This window comes from Ischnura elegans, chromosome X (assembly GCF_921293095.1).
Source record: "Ischnura elegans chromosome X, ioIscEleg1.1, whole genome shotgun sequence".
Classification (NCBI taxonomy): domain Eukaryota; kingdom Metazoa; phylum Arthropoda; class Insecta; order Odonata; family Coenagrionidae; genus Ischnura; species Ischnura elegans.
Window position 1 is genome coordinate 44,355,710 of NC_060259.1, and position 21,246 is coordinate 44,376,955.

General features: G+C 38.1%; 1 protein-coding gene across 1 annotated transcript in view; it reads right to left on the reverse strand.

The window, feature by feature from the left end:
* Positions 1-4,188: 4,188 nt before the first annotated feature.
* Positions 4,189-21,246, reverse strand: part of LOC124171932 (vitellogenin-1-like) — a 54,648-nt gene continuing 37,590 nt past the window's right edge. Inside the window, exons 16-23 of the mRNA XM_046551368.1 lie at positions 19,705-20,094; positions 18,529-18,671; positions 17,058-17,195; positions 15,672-15,836; positions 15,233-15,500; positions 8,071-8,219; positions 6,165-6,395; positions 4,189-4,609 (exon numbers count right to left, since the gene is read on the reverse strand). Coding sequence (XP_046407324.1) covers positions 4,448-4,609; positions 6,165-6,395; positions 8,071-8,219; positions 15,233-15,500; positions 15,672-15,836; positions 17,058-17,195; positions 18,529-18,671; positions 19,705-20,094 — 1,646 coding nt within the window. The 3' untranslated portion in view covers positions 4,189-4,447. The remainder of the gene's footprint in view (positions 4,610-6,164; positions 6,396-8,070; positions 8,220-15,232; positions 15,501-15,671; positions 15,837-17,057; positions 17,196-18,528; positions 18,672-19,704; positions 20,095-21,246) is intronic.

The following is a 21,246-nucleotide window of genomic DNA, read 5'->3' on the forward strand; positions in this document are numbered from 1 at the left end:
AATCAGGCAATCATACCATCATGAACCATATGATGTGATATTGTTCCATTTCCAACTTGGTCGTGTGTGCAGGAAAAAACAATCCAGAAATAGCTCTTCTTTGTATTTCCTCTGTGGGTTCAACAATAAAGCATCATTTTCGAGACAATAACCCCTTGTTGGCCTCTTAGCTACTCCCTTATTAGTCCATTGAACGTTTGCACTTTGGTGTTAAAACCGGTCATGCGAAAAATAGCGAGGAATAATGTGAAGCATTTAGTTATTGGGCTTTAATATTATCGCAATGGGCGCCACAGATAGAATGCTCGGCGTAATTCCTCAGGATCGTGGGCTAGGGGAATCCATAAAGGAGGCAACATTCTATTCCGAAGAAGCTTTATCTATACTGCATATCTATGCTGAAACACTATGACGCTTTTTAATCGGCTTTCAAAAATTTCCGCCTCATAGTGTTTGCTGTCGCGGGGAACAGAATTGAAAATTCACCAGTTTGATGGATTATATCATCGTGGATATAAATATAGATCAACAGCCTTTTTATCTCATGCCCTCGTGAAGTCTGGTGCAGAAATACTTAATCCATGAACTTAACGAAATACAAAGGAATGCTGCGCGATTCGTCAAAAACTTCTGCGTAGGTTCAGAAAGCGTTACACAGATGTTAAACGAATTAAGCCGTGAGCCGCTGGACACACGGAGGATGCGCGCTAGACTTAAATTGCTTGAGCGGTTGAGAATAGGTATCTCTAAGGGCGACAGTGAGGAAATCAATTCAGAACCCCTTTACATTTCCAGGTGCGACAGAAACGATAAATGAAGAGAGATAATTTTCTGAACGGATAGGTATGGGAATTCTTTTATCTTCGAGCAATAAAAGAATTTTATGAATGCTAAGCGTAATTTCTTTAGAGCATATCCTTTATTATTTGCTGATTTTTCCTTTAATATTTCCAGCCCGCACGACCCGCAGCACTGAAACTTTAAACCAGCCCAAATTCTGGCTATAAATTTCCTGAGGATCCCTTTTGTACCGATAACCTTCTTTTTTCAATTCCCTATCAAATATATCTTCTCTTGACATCTTTGCCTACTGCGCCAGTTTCAACAGTCAACCGCAAAAACTTTCATTCTGATACTCACCTTTTTGTATGCGTTGCAAGTGTTAAACATCATTGTCATTCTTTTTACATCATATTTTTATTGTATTCAAATAATTTATTATTGCTTATAAAACCCATTATAAAGGCCTCTGTGCTGCTTTTGGCGTTAAATGAATAAATAACGCCTGGTGACCTAACAACCCCGGCAACGCATTTATTGAGGCGGCTTGCGGGGTAGCATTTAAATGTAGATGAAGCCCGGATCGCTGTGGCACTCAATTTGGTGAATCCATTTAAGTGTGCGGTGGATGAATACACGACAAGCGGCCCGCTGGAGAATCCTTTATTTTAATACTCGCGATCGTGGGTTTATTTTCCTCGTCGTGTTGTTTCAATGTGGCTGGGTAAACAAAGATGACCTTTTACAATGAAGGGTGATTTATCCCACGAAAGGAGTTGGACCTCGACAGGTTGGACGGGTTTCCGTGCTCCAATGAATCATTGAGCTTCGCTGCTGGGAGCAATGATAATTGATCACGTTATTGCCGCCAACGGAAGGCAATGCAGATGAGTCGTGCGATAGCCTTCCTCGATCAAGGGCACGTTTTCTTAATATTCAGGCAGCCATCATTCTCACCATTCTTTCACAGTTTATTACGGCAGCGAAGGGTTTTGTTCTCGCTACGCGAAACGAATCTCTCATTTAATTTGTTGGCTTTGAAAGACAATGAGGAGCGGGGAGTTGTGCTCTGGTAACTGTGTAAGTGATAAAGTGAAGGTAAGCGGGGACGCCGGAGTAGATAGGGGCTCATTGGCCTTGCATGCATGTTCCTTTTTTAAGAAACTAATGAAATGGGAATAGTTGGGTCGTGCGTTCTTAATGTTCATGCATTTGTGTTTTTGCGTTCATGTATTCAAATGTAATTGACAACAGGCGTGTTGTGCATGCATAGGTGGTTCGTATTGGTCGCGCGGTTCAGCCCACGCCGTCTGAATAGCTGAAGAAGTTATAAACGAACGGAAATTCTATACCGTTCGCTTGCGCTGGCAGGGGTTTAGTGACAATTCTGAGGTTAGAATTACTAGCCTTGTTTTATGATGACAGTTCATTAGATTTTTAATCCGTTTGCATCCAATGAAACTCTGGAAATTTCGTAGCTCTTATTGCTTGTGTAATAGAGAGCCATTGGGTGTGTTGTGATAAATTTCAACAAAATGAAGACCTATTTATATTTCAAATTATGAATAATTAATTATCAACCTAGGTTTCAGTACAGTAAATTATAATTGAATGAAATTTTAGCACTTCTGTTACTATTGTAGTCCCGAAAATTAGGTAGGAATTTTTGTATTTATCGCCAGAAAATTACGTCTTTAATTATGTAATGCATTTTAGAACTCATCCAAGATTATGATGGTAACTCGTAAAACTGTTCCAAATTTAATCTAGGAAATGATGCTTACTATAGTCCAAAGTTAATGAAATTAGTTTTGAAGCTTGAAATGAAATGGAAAAATATTTGTTGGCAATAGATATTTTCTCCTATGCTATCCTCATCTTTATGCTGTCCTTAATTGGGTAAGGAGTCGAGTAATTTGGATTTCTGAATTTTATAATTTTATTCTAAAATAATATTCGAATATATCACACATTCCTCTCATTCTAAGTCGAAATGTACAGAGTCCATGTTTTTCCATTCTACTTTACTAAATGCTAACTAGAGGAGAAATTTCTCAACATGCTGCCCTGACTTCTTTTTCATATCTCGCAATGACGAACGAGTTCAGTTTTACGTCTATACTGCTGTCTCGTCCAATTCTGAGTATCACTCACAGGTTGATGGATTAGACGGTTACTCTTTTGCTAACTCAATCATGGCTCCTAATCTATCGGAATCCTTTTGGTCCATTTGCACGATGCAGGTCCGTACTTGCATTCATGTCCCTTCTAAAGTAATTTATCGAGCTAACGCAGCACCGGGTGCGAATGTATTCAATATCTCACGAAGTGGATACCTCGTTCTGATTCGTGAATGCCGTGGGCTATTCTACTCGAACCAACCAGCTTGGAGTCATGAATTGAGTAATAAGCCCTTTGAATTTACTTTTCCTTTTGATTCGGGATTATAGGCATGGTGAACTGTTCAACTGTGATTGCTCTAATTTTTTGTTCATGTCTTATATTTAGGAGTGGTTTATTGAAATGCAGTTTTATCAAAGTATTCCGATTGTTAGCATCAACATCAAAAAAGTGCTAAAAAATAATATCGGAACAAAATACTAAAGTGTTAGTCATTCTACAATTTCGGAGAAATACTATATTCGGTACATTTACAGAATATTCGATATACCATACATTTGATATTACCATGTAAATTTGGAAACATTCTGTCAATCGAACCCATATGAACTGTTTCAAATCATAGCCAAACTTTTTCTTTACTATTTGTAACATCTTAACACTCTTTCGTTAATTATAAATTTAAAGGAAATAATTTTTCACTAGGAATTAGAAAAAAATCACCGCTGTTCATCATTCAGTCAAAATAAATCGGGAACAAGAGAAGAAAACAGAAAAGAGGAAATTTTGGTTGAAAATTCGGTGTTAGTGGCAGTAAAAAAGTTTAAAATATTCCTCTCCTTTGCATTCAATATTGCTACCCCTGCTTGATCGCAATTTTTTGTAACCATTGCCTTTTTATAGGAGAGATGCACAAATTCAGGCTTAATTGAGTTAAATTTTCTTTATTGGAAAATAAATCTTCCTTGAGCTTACTACAACGGTTATGTTACACCCGGATTGCACCAGTTGACATAAATTGTAGAAACCTCGGTCACCATTTTATGGGCAGTCATTGGCTTTGCATTCAGCATTCTGTGGAATTCTCATATTCTGGAATTAATATCATATTTTCCCTTCTATTTTCTGGGAACTTCTTACAATAACGCTCACACGGAAACTAGCTATCAATTATCACCTCTTCCGCAGATCATTCGTTAGTCCCTAATTTAATTCTTTTATAATTCTCATAATTTGATGTATCCAAGGTTTTCATTAGGGTTAAATATAAATAAAGTACACGAAATATTTATTTTACTCGAAATTTATTTTTGTTTATAATTTTACAAAATCGGAAAAATTCAAAGCTGATTCTTATACAACATAATCGAAATTTCAGTATTAACAGTGTTTACAAAATGACGCATTTTTTAGTTATATTTAAAAATTTTCGACGCTTAGTGAGCATGTCATAGTAAATTTTTAGAATTTTATTTTCAGTAACGAAAATCATTTATCTTTATAATTGATTCAGTTGTAAAATCCTAGAGGAGAAGATGATTTCAGTCTAGTTTTTATCACACTGGTCTGCGGACTTGAGCTCATAAGATGTCACGAACTCTTTCACAGATCTTGCCACTCCATTGTCAGGCTTCTTGAATTCGTCAACCAGTTGGCCATCATAGTCACCACATAGACCGCAGAGGCGACCCCTGAGACTTCGCTCAGCCTGAAAAAAGCAACAGGTTAGCAGGCATCATGTCTAGTAAGTAACATTTCTAGCCGGCAAAATATCTACCCAGTGTCCACCTTGTCTTTTTTGATTGGCCTCAATACATATGTAGGATAATCTTTTTTAAGTAAATGTTAGTACTCAAATATATGAGAATGAGGGTTACTTAGGGAATAACATGTAATATAATGGAAAATTACAACGTCCCTCTCTGTCTGGGAGTATATAATGGGAGAATAGAGGGGCGTTCTCACGTGTAGAATGTGCATTTTACAGTGGGGACTCTTACGCTCTATAACTGAACTCAAAACTTTTCTCACGTTCGGGACTTGTAGCCATGCATTTTCAGATACACTTCCTTTACTCCTTTACAAGGATACAAAAACAATTCAACCAAAAGTATATAGAAATTTTTCAAAACTTTTGGGGGGTCATGAGCCCTGTGACCCCTCTAAATCCGCCAATGGTTACACATGCTTTTTTATTGAATACATGAATACTCTCATCAATGCGTCTACCAGAGACCGGTTTTTGAATGCCAATGGGTTAGCCATACGTGTCGATATTCCTAACGGCACGCTTATTGTAGCCTGTCAAAACATTAAGACGCAAGAACATTTCAAGCCTCCTTCGCTGTCATCGAAGTTGGAAGAGCCCGAAATTTCCATTGGAAAGAGAGCAAAATAAATGCGTGAAAATATTACACAGGAAGAAATTCGGGTTTCCTCCTATGCTACTTCTAGTAAGAGTTGTGATATACCGTGCAATTAGATGGATCTGCGGACCTAGAGGCTGTGTTGCTCGAAGAGAACTACAAAACGAAGTGTGGGGGATATTATATTCTCAGATGAAAAACTTACGCTGGAATAAAAATCGAAGATGATAATTCCACCCCTTTATATTCGAACAAAACTAATTAATTTTTTCCATGTTAAGCTGGGAAAAGATTGATCAATATATAATCTATCTGTATTGTCTCAGAGTGTTTTGAAGAAATGGTGTGATTGGCTCTAACCCTTTCTAACCCAGCGCTGCATCAGAGAGAAATAAAATTTCAAAACTTCCCATTTTTAAAATCTGAAAATACTCTACTCAATCATAATTGTTGTGGCAGCTACAGATTTCGTCATTAAAATTCACAGCACAATAGAACACGTTGTATAAATCTTTCCTGAATAGAGCTGAAAATGCATAAATTTTTTATTTTACATTGAAGCAACATTGGTTGTAATGGGTTAATGCTCCAGTTATCAAGTGAGCAGTTTTTTAACCTGTAAAGATTTGGAAGGGGTGATAGTTGAGGTACTAGTGTGGTAGGAATTATTTAGTATGAGTATATGTATAACTATTGGTAAAAGTCATCCGAAGCACATAGCTGATTATATAGTTTGCTGAGACTCTCACTATCCAGCGGTAGAGGGAGTGGCGTGGACTTGGGGAGCGTCGCATAAAATGAGCTCCATCTTGTCAGCTCTTTCAATTTCACTGACCTCCACGCTCACGGCGTGCGTAAAACGTCAGATTGATATGATGTGTGGGGCTAGTGACCTACCACGAGTAGTGCGCCAGAATCTGCGTAAATGATGTCAAGCCCGTGGGATGGCAGCTTGACCCCGATGGCTTGGTCCACGCCTCTTGTGATGACCATGAGCGTGGTGTTGGCAAGGTCGCTGACCTCGGCCATTTTGTTCACGTCGATATCCACCGGTTGCCCATTCACTTCCGCCCTTGGGCCGGGAAGAAGCCGGAGTACCCGGTAATTATCCACATTCACCTCCAGCTCCTGTAAAAATAGCCATTTCTTAGGATAGCGAAATTGAGAAAATATTTCCACACCTGGGACAGGTTTTCCTGGTCAAGTGTCGGTCTTCGTTTTTCAATAATTTGTAATTTTAATGAAAGACGCTCGAAGGAATCCAACCCTGGAGGAGCTAGCCTCGAGCACTCGTGGTGAGCGGAGAGGCCGCAGTGTTGACTACGAGGTTTGAAGGCGTTGGATCGTCCTGGAAATGGAACTTTTCGATCTCATAATGAATGGAATATCATTTGCATGCTGAGCGTACGAAGAGCGCTTCCATTTAACGGCTGATTTCGTTGAATGGCGCACAAACGCTCTTTACATAAATAACACAGTGAATATTGAATATGCAATTGAATACAAAAATTCATCCTGTATGAGTGAAATTATATGAAAGTAAGATAAAGCTAAAACTAATTACATATATATTGAAATATCGTTTATAAAATTGGATAAAACAATGGATCCCGTAAGAATGAAGTTATATAAAAATAATATATAGTTAAAACTAATTATATATACAGTGAAATATCGTATATACTTACTATTGGATATAAATATTCATCCCGTATGAGTGAATACAGTGGGAATAATAACAAATATCTTTGAATGGAATTTCTTTTGCATAAGTTTAGATATTTTTGAGAGCAGTTGATAAGAAATAGTTTGGGTTCACAGCATTTTGGCAAAGAGTTTTGAATAAATTTTTAATCTAAATAAAATGTTCTATGCAAAATGTTCTACGCACGGCCAGATTTCTGGAATTCCCACTCTAAACTTACATTTAGATAAACATCTTTCGCTCTATTTATTATTTGTCTTTTTTTTAAAGTCAGTCAGAATTCGGATTTCTTAGAAGCTGTTTCCGAAAAACCTCCGTTGAGCCTAAATTTCACGAACTCCAGTTTCGAGGCTTATGTTTGCAGAATAGCGCGGAAAAAATTGAAACCATGCACGCTTGCACCCACCGCGAGATAGTCATTACACAAAATATTTGACTTTAGATGACGATGAAGTATTTCGCCCAATGTAATGATGTTATCATTTTCATTCTCGCACTAGCTGTGCCAAACATCTGCTGGCTCAAAATCAGTGAAAAATTACCAAGCCATTGATTTCCAATTTCATTTTTCTTTTTCGAGAAGTAAATTCGTTCCAACTAATTATGCTCTTTTATAATTAAATGTAACCATTGCTGTTGTGATTAATTACATATTTCCAACATAATAAGAGAGGATGGAGTTATTTTCATACTATTTATACAAATAATTATTGCTGAATGAACAAGATTTCTATTATAACCCCAGTCTATTGGTCTAACTGGTCATTCCGATAAAAGCTACTTTTTACCAAATTAAAGGATTGAAAGATTTAATTTTTGCAGGCCATATTCTTATTTCTGATTTTCATTACTCAATATTTCCATTAGTAAACCATTCATGGTGTAGTGATTATTCAAATATATTTTTATGAGAGTTGTATACAGGTGAAGGGAACCGTCATTATTTCTTTAGCTTTAAAATACGTGGCTACTTATTTGACCAGGAATCTTTAGATAATTACATTTTTTTATGTTCCGCGAAAATATGACGACCTTAAATTTTATTTATCTAATATAGTGCAAGATTAGAATATAAGATTCTATTTTTTCACAACTCACCGTTCCGTTGTTATTCTTTTGAACTAAAACAGCCATTCTCGATACTCCAGAGCAGTCTTTAGCCATCAGGTGCCAGCAGTTGCTCAGATGTGCTTCAAATTTCTCTCCATCAAACGTCACCAATCGTTTCTGCTCCAAACTGCATGAGGCTGAAAACGAATGACTCTCATATGTAAAGAGCTACATGTAATACGCTTTGAAAAGCTTTTATGGGAGCAGATAGATATTCTGGTTCATAGAGAGACATAGACATTAGGGCGGATCGGAAAAATCGATTTTTTTCGAATCCATATGGCCCAATGAAAAAAAGTTGTGGGTCCGATCAAAAATAAGGTCTGAAAATTTTGAGACCTCTAGGTGAACCCCTGACCCTCGCTCAAAAGCAATTTAGGGGGGAGGGTCAAAATTCGAAAAATATAATATTTTATGGTCATTTCCTATAGATTTTGCCGAGTTACTGTCCTTCCTGGGCAAATATTTCGTGCATTTTTGACGTATCTGCCACCATTTAGCTGAAAAATGCCTAATTTTGGTCCACGTCTGCGAAGAAATATTCCAACGCCCACGCAGCGTCGCGGATACAAGAGCGGCAGGCTGATCCCTTCCTCTCCCCGCTCGCTTCTCCCCCTCAAACGCCTCGAATACAGCAAAATTCATCCCGCGTATGCTGCTAGGAGGGCGTTCATCTTGGGTAATATAAATCTGAACATGGTAGAAGTTAAAAAAGGATGCGTAGTGAGACGACTTGTCCCTTATTTGGCGACTAGTCGGCGTTAAACAAATCAATATATTAGATATGTCGGCTGGTCGCCAAGCGTCAAGGGCCCCGAGCTTAGGGGCCCCCTAAAGACGCTCTTGTTTATGGTGAAGCGTATATGGAGAGTATAATATAAAAAAAGACTCGGATTACTTGAACCAAAGTTTTGATTGCAATTATAAAATTCTACGTTTGGTTACTTAATATACAACATACTGACTACAGACAATATAAAAAATAAGTAAAATTAAAGTTGTCAGAAGATAAAAGAGAACCTGATACTTTTTCGAAAGGGTTCCTCGAAAAGGTTATCATAGAGGTAGGTCTTTCAGAGTTCAGTGCTCTTTCATGGAACAAATTCACTAAATAGATAAAAGAACGATAATACATTATTAGGAACTAAAAGCAGTGAGATTTTCACTTATCAAAGTATTTTTCTTACGAAATTGCTTTTTATTAACTTTTAACTAATTTTTTTAGAGCCCGAATAGCGTAGGAATATATTTCGAGGCACACAATTTCTTAAAATTTTACGGGGCAGGACTCCTTAATCCTCCGGTGAGGAAGATCCAATGCGAGAGCACCCAATCTCAACAGACCACCTCTGATAATAATATTCATTATTATTAATCGATAACCATGCATTTCTGTGGAAATAATTCCCGAATTCACTAAAACACCTCTACTTTTAAGGAATTTAATTTTTTTAACTTTTAAATTAAGAAACATCAGCATCGTGAATAACTTATTCTAGGTGTACCACTCCCACACGCCTGTTTTTGTGGCATATTTCTTGTTTTAAACTTACGCAATAGTATTGTTATTTTCAAGTTATAAAAAGAAAACCAATTACTAATACTTGTTTTAAGTATACCGGAACTAGCCACGGTGATAACTTTAACGGGGTTCACCCGAAATTAATACTTTCTTTCATTTTAAACTTGAAAAGCTTTCATCAGTATGTTCTCGGGGGTAAAATGTTCAAATTGAGATGCAGGTGAATATTGACTAGGGTTTGCTCTACATCATATTAAATATGTGTGTTTATTATCATCATAAAGGAGGATGAACACATTTCCTCTATTTTACCTGTCTTGCATGATTGAAGGCAAATAATAAGGAAAAATACTTGCTTGTTACATAATTCTACTGCCTTTTCAAAAATGAACAACTTGTCGCCTGAATCAATTTTTTCGGTCACAAAAAAAATCGAACATTTTGACCAGAAAAACTCCTGATTTTTTCATGAACCCCCAACATAGAACCATCACTAATGAAAAGTCTTTCTCTGCTGTCAGAGCACGATTACGGAACACTATTCGAAAGGATTTGAAGGATTCTGTCTTTTGTCAGTTTTAACGGAAAGATTTTTTCGCAGCATAGGAACCCTCGAAAGTGTGTAACTTCTGTTGTTACCTCTTCTATTTTATATTCTCATGTAATTATCAAATATTCTATCCACCCATCCCTATATTTTTCCCATATAAATTTTTGTTAAGTGCCTATCATGAGATCTACTGTATTGTATAACCCCTACATCTTCTAAATGGACAAGTCCAAGAACAATTAATCATATTCTTATTATGTGCCTTGAAATTTTCAAAATATTTACTTATATAAATACTTACTTGGTATTGTGCTTCAGCGTAGATAAAAATAGCATTTCTGTTGTACATTTCTTTGAAAAAATATTTTTAACACCTATATTTACATAACATTTTATTTCAGTTACTGACAAATGATTAGCGGAACTGAAGTTACAATGGGCCATTAGATAACAACTACTACCGGATGGGTTCAAACTACTGGAAATGTGCTCATTAAAATTATATTTATGCTATAATGATTGGAAATTAAAGTGAAAAAGTGATCACTGGTGAGTTCCTGTCAATCAAGATGATCTTGCGAGCAATGCCTAGATAGGTCATTAGCATTGACTTCACTTTGTGCTTAAAAAACCAAAATCCTGTTCTAATTTGGATGTTAGTTCACCAGCAGTTTACCAGAAAGAGAGTACATATTATTACGAATAAAGTAGTGAGTTTTGATTCGTTTGATCATCGCCTAATTCTCACTATGGTCCCTTATTATGTATTGGAGAAAGGAATTCTAACATGCATACCTTCGGCGATGTGTTATACTTGTTTGACTATTTATATTGGACTTGGCATTATGTGTGGTTCCTTATGATGTTTTCTGTTCACATTGAAAGTTTTCTCTTCTCAATCTTTCTAAAAATGCAACTCAATGACGTGTAGTCTTCGGATTTATAACAATTTCGAACTTTATTCATGTAAGCGTGATGCTCCATGCTTGCTCTTCAGTAGTTTCTAATGAATCACGTCATATCATCTCGTCAATAAAGCTCCTCCCAAATAATTCTTCTCTTTGCCTCTTTTCGCAGCAATGTCATCGTACTTTGGGTATGTAAAGGCATGAACCTACCTCACTAACTGACATGATTTCCTGGACATTTTTGATCTAGCACCGGGGATGAACTTTTCATGGAAAGTAATTGTTTGCCTTATGATTAAGCGGAGGATATTGCCTAAAATGCCTATTTTTTCTTTTACTCAGGTAAACAATTTTTTGAAGTTATAATTTCATTTAGGATCATTTATAGCGAAATTAGGGCTATTTATTATTGCCTAAAAATGCCAATTTGACCTGTTTATGCCTTTTTATACATCTATTGTCTTTATATGGGCTTAAGAAGCAAACTTTTTCCAATGTCTAAAAAGTGCGGAGCTAGTCTGTTATTTCAGTTTCTTTTTTAATCCATCGGCGTAGAAATAATGTCATTAAACATATATAACGAAATATCACCCAATGAATTATTATTTAAAGGGCAGAAGAACGACTATGGTAATTTTACGTAGTGCCTACATGCGATGGTTACAATTGCCAAAAAACTTGTTTTTTAAGGCACCAATCAGTATTATGCAAACCGAGCGAGAAGAGGTACAGAGTAGATGGAAGGAATATGTGGAGGATCTGTATGACGGAAGAAACAGGCCGGACAGATTGACTTTAGAGGAGGAAAGTTCAGTGGAGGAGGATAATCTTGGGCCGGGGATATTAGATTCGGAAATAGAGAGAGCACATCGTGGTATGAAGGCTAGGAAAGCAGTAGGCGTGGACAGTATCCCGTGTGAGCTCCTGAATAATCTAGAGAAGGATAATAAGAAAAGGTTTTTGAACTAGTACGCAGGATCTATGAGGAGGGATGTTGGCCGGCGGATTTCGTGAAGGCGGTTTTAATTCCGCTACCGACAAAAGAAGAAAGCTGTGGAATGCGGAGATTTTAGGACTATCAGCCTAATACTTATCGCATGCGGCGAAAGTGGTACTGAGGATATTGAACAGGCAAATGGAGGTGAGGGCAAACGAATATTTGGGCCAAGATCAGTTTGGTTTTAGAAAAGGGAAGTCAACTCGTGATGCAATTGCAATAATGAGGTCCCTCGTGGAGAGGAACCTTGATTATGAGCAGGACGTGTATGCCTGTTTCGTGGATTTTGAAAAAAGCATTTTATAGGGTGACCTGGGTAAAGTTAATGGATATCCTCAAGAGAATAGGTGCAGATTGGAGGCAAAGACGACTAATTCGTAATCGGTATATGGCCCAGACTGCGCAATGAGGGTAGTGGAGGGAGAATCTGAGTGAGCAAGCATTGTCCGAAGTGTGAGGCAAGGCTGTCCGCTATCGCCGCTGCTTTTAACATATACGCTGAGGAGATGGTAAGAGAAGCGTGGGACGAGTTGGAAGCTGGAGTGAAAGCGGGAGGAATGATGTTTGAAGCGGTAAGGATCACGGATGATCAGGCGCTGATTAGCCAGTCAGCGAGGGGACTGCAGGCTTTAGTGGATGCGTTAGACGAGCCGTGCGAGGAGTATGGGACGAGGATTAATCACAAGAAGACTAAGGTAATGCGGTTTTATAAAGCATCGCGAGCGAGGAATGTGAGAATCAAGATAAAAGTAGGTGGGAAAACATTTGAGCAGGTAGAGAAATTCAACTATTTGGGCAGCACAGTAGAGGAAAACGGACACAGTAGCAAGGACATCAGGAAGCGAATTTCACTATCAAAGGAGGCGTATATGAATAGGAAGGGGCTTCTGAGAGGATCGTTATGCAAGAGTTTAAAGAAAAGGTTAGTGATGAGTTTGATCAGGAGTGTAGCTCTCTACGGTGCGGAAACGTGGACACTGAGGAAAGAAGACGAGAGAAGATTGGAGGCATTCGAGATGTGGGTATGGAGGAGAATGGAGAAGGTGAAATGGACGGGGAGGAAAAAGAACGACGAAATGCTGGATTTGGTTGGCGAAGAGAGGCAGCTTTTGGATGAGATGCGGAGGAGACAGAAGGTATGGATGGGAGGAGTACTTATCGGGGAGGGGATTTTAAAAATGGTGTTAGAGGGTAGAATGTTAGGGAAACGAGGGAGGGGAAGGAAAAGAATGAGATTTTCAGATAGATTAAAAGGGAGTAGGCTTTATTCTTAATTGAAGACGGCAGCGCTGGAAGGAAAGGGAGGCTCCCAAATCACTTCTTTAGTACTCCATAGAAACCTACCTTAATCGGTAGAGCACTATAATAATAATAATCAGTATTACTGAGTTTAAAAAGATTCTGCCCGAAGTTTTTCTGCCTTAACTGTCAGTATCTATACCATGGGGAGCATGGATACATACTGTATAATACTCTGATCATAAAATTATTGAAAAGCGTGAGGTATGTGAAAGGAATTATGTGCGCCTCCGATATATCAGTTCGAACTTAAAGTACACTATTGTAACCGATTTCGCTCAGCTCAGATTTTATGCTGCGTATCAACTCTGTCTATCAGAAAAAGAAGCCATCATAGTGAATGAGTAGGTTTTCTATAGGCATCAGAATATCTGGATGAAGAAAAACCAAACTGCATTGTCAAATCCAAAGCTGCAGAGTGACTGCCAAGTTCCGGGTTCTCGAGCCGCGCCTATCGTTTATAGTTGACCACAGTTTCTGAAGCCATCCTGCTTTCGTCTTCAGGTCAAAGGTGAGAAGTGTTGATTTTTCGCCGCCTCTCATGGCACTGACCGTCCTCCCCCTGTGCGCTGATTGGTCAGTACTCTTTTCCACACGTTGCTGACTGGGTAGCCATTGTCCCTGTTAATATTTGGTGTTTCATGGATTTCTTATGCTTCCCTGATCTCACCTTCGACCTGAAGACGAAAACAGGATGGCTTTTGAAACTGTAGTCAACTATAAACGACAGACGCGGCTGGACAACCCGGAACTTTGGATGTCATCATGTAGTACATACAACGGCACGGAAACCTACGCATGAATTCCAAAGCTGCGGAGTTTAATCTCGATGTTGACGCAGATCCTACGTTTATCTGATGCAATTTCGGTTAGTTAGAATTAATTACGTCGTTCTTGGAAGCAAGAGAACACCCTCTTGCAATGGATACTGAGAAAATATGAACTGTGGAGAGTGACCTTTTTGATATACAAAGTGATTTGGGAAAATCCATCGCTCAATAATTTGAAGACGTTATACAAAGAAACCCTGGATGGCAATACATTGGTTTAGGTTGAAGACATTTTATGAAGAAACAATATGGCTCTATTACTAAAGAAGAGCCCAAAAGAGCTGTCATTGCTGCTGCAATATATTACCAAAACTTTTGAATGTTTCTTACTTGGGAAATAATTTTTACGAATCTAGAAATCCATTCGGAGCTAATTATAGCGAAAAAAATCAAGTTGTAACTGAATTTAAATGCCAAGTTTATCGCTTTGCCCCTTTTAATGTTCATATTGACGATGCGAAGGTCTCAAATTGCAAGAATTGCTTACCGTCACAGATTATTTTATATTTGCGTCTATAAAAGTTGTTATATTTTTTTAATTCGTCGTACCTATTATTGCCGTTTTTCTTTCTGACCGGCGAAAAAGAACTTTCAAATTTAAATTCATTTTAATTGCAAATGAACACTTCAATGAAGCTGAGGTGTACACGTCAGGCTCTTCACTTTCATCATGATCCTCACCCCATTCTTGTACCTCGCATCGCACTACCCTGTGCAACACGACTTTCAGTTACTAGTGCATGTTATTAAAATAATTACTTTCAAGGGAAGTCCTCCAACGTCCACCAGATCTCTTTAAAATTTGGATAGAAGATAGAAAATGGATGCACACGAGGTGTATTTCTATTAGGTGCCAACGCTCAATTCTTTTCGAGATATTAGCGATTGAAAGTACCAGGGAAATTCCTAAAGTGATGCAAACCACAACACAAGAATACATTCTCTTCATCCTAGGAATGGAGTATAAGGGGCCATTGCCGCGCTGCATAGGGGCATAAGAAAGAATATCTGCATATTCGATGGCGTTACGCAGTTCATACTTACATCCCACTTTGATGTTTGGGAATGAAAAGGTCAGTGGGCTCAAGAGGGCGGTAGACGTCATGCGAGCGTTTGTTGGTACTCGATCGAAATGAATGGTGTTGTCCGGCATCCTCAGAACACCATTGACACAGTTGTTGCTTCGGCAAACGTCCACCGTAATGCTCGCTTGGTCATCGGAACCCGCTTCATCGGGCCTTACTTCTGTGATGTAAGGGTAATACCAGTATTTCAAGGCGCTCAGAACGTAGGAATTAGCCGCGGAATTGAACTGAAACAGAAGAGTTGAAATATTTTTATAACTATTTCTTACCCCTTCAACTTAGTAGATGCAGATGTCATAGAATCTTCAGCAACCGAAAGTTTATAATGATGTGATAAGGTATGGTGTTTTGAACGAGAGTTAAGTGAAATTTGTTGTTATTTTACACCATGAACTTACTCCTTCCTTCATATAAAGAGTGAAGTTGTAGCGGTCAATGGCTCCTGCTTCCTCAAATATGGCTCTGCATTCTGGCTGCAGGTTGTATCCATTTTCCATGCACTCGTGAGCCTCTCTCTTGTTGTAGAGAACAGCTGCCTTACGCGCAGATCGTACCATAGAACCCTGTCGAGGAGAAACAACACATCAGTATGGAAGGTGTATCGAGTAATCATCGACTCCAAACAGGAATTTATATCTTTCCTTACTATCCTGTTAGTATTTTAATTAGTTCCTTAATTTGCTGAATTTGTTGTTATGTAGTACATTTTGATTACCGCCGTTTAATACCTGATTTTCACCAATATTTTCGTGAAATTCCCAACAAATCGCCGATAGCCACGTGAACACTTATAAATGGGAAAACTCGACAAGAACGGAGATACTATAAATATTTACGGAGTGGCTTCAGTAGAATAATAGACTAAAACATGGGCGATCCCAAAATCACCATTGTTTATCGTTGATCGTTCAAAATCCGATCGATTACCGATCAAAATCACCGTTGATAGTTAATAGAGTATTAGCAAAGAAAAAATAAGAACATTTACCAGAATGAGACTGAATGGAGCAAATATATATTGGTCTCATGATTAAGTTATCGAGAAAGAATAACTTGTAATAGTGAGGATAACACAGATGAGTAAATTAACGTCGAGTGAAAAAACATCGGGAGATAAATGTTTCCAAAAAAACGTAAAAATATATCACCCGATGAACGAGAAGAATAAGTTATAAGTTTACCGAAAATATTAGGATAATTTCACTGATGGAAAGAAATTTATGGAGGTCTTAAATGATAACGCGAGAGTTACACATATTGCAGTGCGCATGTGGCAAAGTTTCGGCTGCTGAACTTGTATGCGATGGTTATTTTAATCCCTCATTTTTTCGAGGCAAGTTTTCATTAACTGTTGGATACTCTGTTCTCCTTGTGAAGAAATTACTCACGTGAAAAATTGTGGGCAATATTTGAGATCATATAATTTATAAATCCTCAGCGCACAAATTCTGTATTTTGAATTTGGAAAATATCAACAAATTTATTTATCAAATAATTTCCCCCTGATAGCGATAATATTATTGGTTAGCCTATTTATTCATAGCGCAGTTTCCGCTTTCATTTCTTCAAACAGTAGTCAGCCAAAACATTTAACACTGTAAAAGTGTTAGATGGAAGATGGGGCACTCTATTCCCAATCTCGCCAAATAAAGACGAATTATTATTATTAATAATAAAATTTTTTGGAAAATACGATATCTTCGTTGATAATTAGTTATGTTGCTCCACGGAATCTCTCTACAGAAAGTTGACTTAATCTGAAATAGGTGTCAGATCATACTTACTTTAATGCTAAGAGGATCGCTTCCGGATTTGGTGACGTCAACGTAGAGCCGAGAGCTAAGGTTTGAGCGCAGCATTTCCTCCAGACTCAGCAGGGGGGTGGCTGGGAAGCTCAACACTTGAGTCATTCCGAGACTTGTCTGAGGAAAAGAGAAATATGCACTGCTGAATTAAGAAGACACTAAAATTTCAGGGAAACAGTCTTCGTATGACATTGAAAATCTTAAATTAATTTATTATACATATATAATAAATAGTGGAGAATAAGTAATATAATAAACTGAGTGGAGAGGTGCGTCATACCAATCATAGGATTCATGAATTCTGTTGATGATGATAATGTTAAAGTCTTTGAATTTTTTAATTATTTCATACTCAGTGTGCAAAATAATGTTACACTGCAAATTACTATCATTATAAGCTAGGAAAAATAACAACTTTGCTTTCCATACTGTAGCATTTAATCGTAGACAAGCCTCAATACACTGCACCATTTTCATGACTAGTAACACTAATCTTGAAAATGATGCAGTGTATGGAAACTAGTCGACGATTGAATGTTTAATTTTAGCAAGCAAAGTTGTTATTTTTCCAAACTTAAAATGGAATTCTACAAATTTCATTTGAGTGCACTATCATTTTTTCTCTACTTCTAATTTTTCTCTGATTCGTGCATGCAAAGCCTTGAATTGAATAAAGACAAAAATTCATAAGCGTCGGCTGAACATAAATGCTTTACAAAAACACTCCACGAATTATGATTTTACGAGTCAAAGATAATTTTTTAAGTTTGTTATAACTCTAAAAGAAGTCAAAAAATAAAAATTTAATTTTGGAAATAAGAGCAATATCAAGTAAATAGGCCATCCCTTTTCAGTGTGAAAGGTTAAAAATAAACCCTTTCATTATATGCTCATGTCAACTGAATTTATACTTTTTTATTAAACCAATGAAAAAATGTTTCTCTATTTCTATATGGAGCATGTTTCTCTATGGCAGTGAGGCTTTGACGTTGACAAAGGCAAGGAAGTCAAGAGTGGAAGCATTAGAAATGAGATGCTACTGAATGATGATGAAGATACAATAGATCGACCGTGTAAGCAACGAGAAATTTCTAAGAAGAGTGGGAGAAAGTTCTCAAAAACTTAAGCAGAACTTAGTTGCCAATATCATGATACACGATAGCTTGGTGAAAACAATCGTCGAAGGACATGTGGAAGGGAAGAAGGGCGAAGGATGGCCTCGAATGAGTTAGCTGGGACAGATTATAAAGGATGTAAAACAGAAGAAATACGTCGCTATGAATAGGCTCGCGAAGAGGAGAGAGGAATGAAGAACTGCGTCAAACTAATCTTAAGATTGTTGACTTATGATGATGAATATATTAAAACCAAATCCCTTGATAAAACCCATATGGAGGAAGCTCATCGCCTCAATATCTATTGTCTTGTTAATATAATGCGAGTTACTTACTCCGTTAGCGTTCTTCATGAAGATGGCAACACGAGTTAACCGCCCTCCAGTCTCCCGAGCCATGCCCAAGTACATACTTGCTGATGAATTCCGTGGAGACCCTCCAGCAGATGCTTCTAATCCCACCACATAAGACCGTCCACCTGCAGATATTCAAAATTTACAATCAGATTCATCGATGTGCTGCGCTCTTCTTTATATATAGCTATTAAGTCTGTAGCGTGTCAGTCTGTCTGCATTTTGTGCAGTCACTCTTTAGGGTCTATCTCGACCGTAGCATGTTCTACAGAGATGGGGTTTGGGGCGTTCGACGCAGAATCTCTTCACGCACCTTGGTCTTAGCGCTTTTGCTCGGCATTGTGTTACATTACGGGCAAAACAACTCACAAAAGTGGGCCGAAAACAGCCTGCCTACAAAAGAGGAGACAAACAGTGGCAAGCCACAGTTGATTCCTGTCTCCCCACTGCAGTGGTTTTCTTTGCAAAACTCTAGTAATCACTAACAGGTGCAACACTAAGACAGGCAACAGCGCCACAACGGTACCACATCGAATTGATTTCATGCGTTAATATTTGAATTCTCAAAATTCGTAGAATACTCCAAGACATCGTATCAGTAGGAACTTAAAAACTGCAAATTTCTCTGAAAGGTGGCATTTAGGCGTGACCACTCATTGTAGACAGCATAATGAAAAATACATCTTGGAAAATATTTGATGCCGCAATTCTTTCTTATCTTTCTCCTTTTAGTGAAAATTTAAGCCATAAACTGTCATAACACAAGATTTGCTCATCTATTGTTAAAATACATAATATTTCACATAACAGCAGGGCACGTCCCGTTTGTTCTCTACTCATGCTGCCGTCATGAGCTCACGTGAACGTGGCCAAGGACTTCTCATTAGTATTTGGAGAGGGGGTGGAGAAGGCTATAGCTGCAGTGCTATATTTGACATTATAAGCATTGCGCCTTCAGCAGACGCCAGTTTTTGGGCTCGATTACCAATTAAGTAATGATACAATTTCCGCATCTATATCCCAGCCCAAAGTAGCATATTTTGGGAGATAACCACAGTGAAATTTAAGATCGGATGATTGCGCAACCATTGAAGCTGCTTCTTCTAGCGTCACTAAATACTAACAGCCCCATATTGTTAAAGCGCTGAGTTTACTTACTTCGAATTCCAGTCAGACTTTTCTCTAGGATATATCGGATACGGCTGCCACTGTCTGCAGCTCCGAAGACATCCATTGTTGATGCATTGAATTCTCCAACAGGACTGTCGGTGTTGATGTTGAACACTTGGAAGGCAGCAGAGGATATTTGCTGCTCTTGACTCCCTGGTCCTGGTGCCTCAATGGGAACTTCGATCGGGCTCAACGTGATTATTTGGTCAGTCGTGGTTTCAGTTGGTTCCTCAGTGGTTGAAGGCATCTCCGTCGTGGTATCTCCTACAGGGGTTGGTGTTGAGTAGGCACTTTCACCGACAGTTTCAGCTGAATTGTGACCGGTCCACTCGTGCATTTGAATACCATCAATACCATCAGGATTAGCAGATGCCCGCCCTGCATGAAAAAAGCCATTTAAAAACCTTATTAGCGAACAAATTCTTTCCAATCGGTAACTTGGTGAAAATGAAGTTGATGGAGGGTTTCAACTTTGTGGGAGTTCTGCATGCTAAAATAAAGATAATTCAAATCTGTGGCCATTATCACCTTTTACGATTAGAACATTTGAGAACCAATATGACCAGCGTTATTATGTAAATCCTAAATTCTCTCATACCGCAAGGCAATTGCGCTTGAGATTGACGGAGAACAGTAGGAAACCGGTTGCCGAGTATTAAAATAAGTGTTGAAAGTGCAAAGTGTCTTTTATTTTCGTACGTGGTGAAAAGATGTATAAACTGGACTAGTCTTAAGAACGAGTATGTTCTTAAGTGTTCAAAGTGCGGACAAAACACATTCGCCAAAATTTGAGGCAGATGGTGGGTCATTAGGTAAAAATTCTCAGAGGCCACCCAGCCATCTTAAACTTTTGCCTTTTATTTTTGCATCTATATCCTACTCACTATAAACCTCCCTCAGTTCTCTATTTTTCCTGAACCTAAAAACTCCTGCTTCATAAATAGGTCTAAATATTTTCCTCAGTACTTTGTTTTCAAAGGTTATGAGCTTTCTTTCTTGAGACTTAGCAAGTGATCAAACTTCAAGAGCCTTAGGATGTGACCTGCATCAGTTTACGAATAATAAATAAAATAAATTTATATTTTATAAATCTGTTTACGAATTATTTAACTTAATATTAGATACTTTTATCGTTATGGTTACTCGAATACCGACTATCGTACATTTCACATACCCTCAGATTGCACCAATGGCTGGCCCTACAAATCAAAGGTCCTGCATCACGTGCATTGTTGGAGCAGGATGGCAAAAGAAGGGCTGTTTGGTGATCAAATGAATGGTAATAATAAAATTTCCATCGGCTATCTGCTCAGGATAACCACTTAAGGGACCTAATATCTATTTATACTCTCCTTTGTGTATGGGCGAATGCGCTGCAGCGCGCTGATGGCCGCCGATACTTAAGAGGACGTAAACAATCTTTACCCTGAATTCAAGAGATCGGACGACGCCATTTGTGGCCAGTATCACCTTTAGCGATGAGAAAAATTGAGAACCCATATCACCAGTGTTATTCTGTCAAGCCTAAAT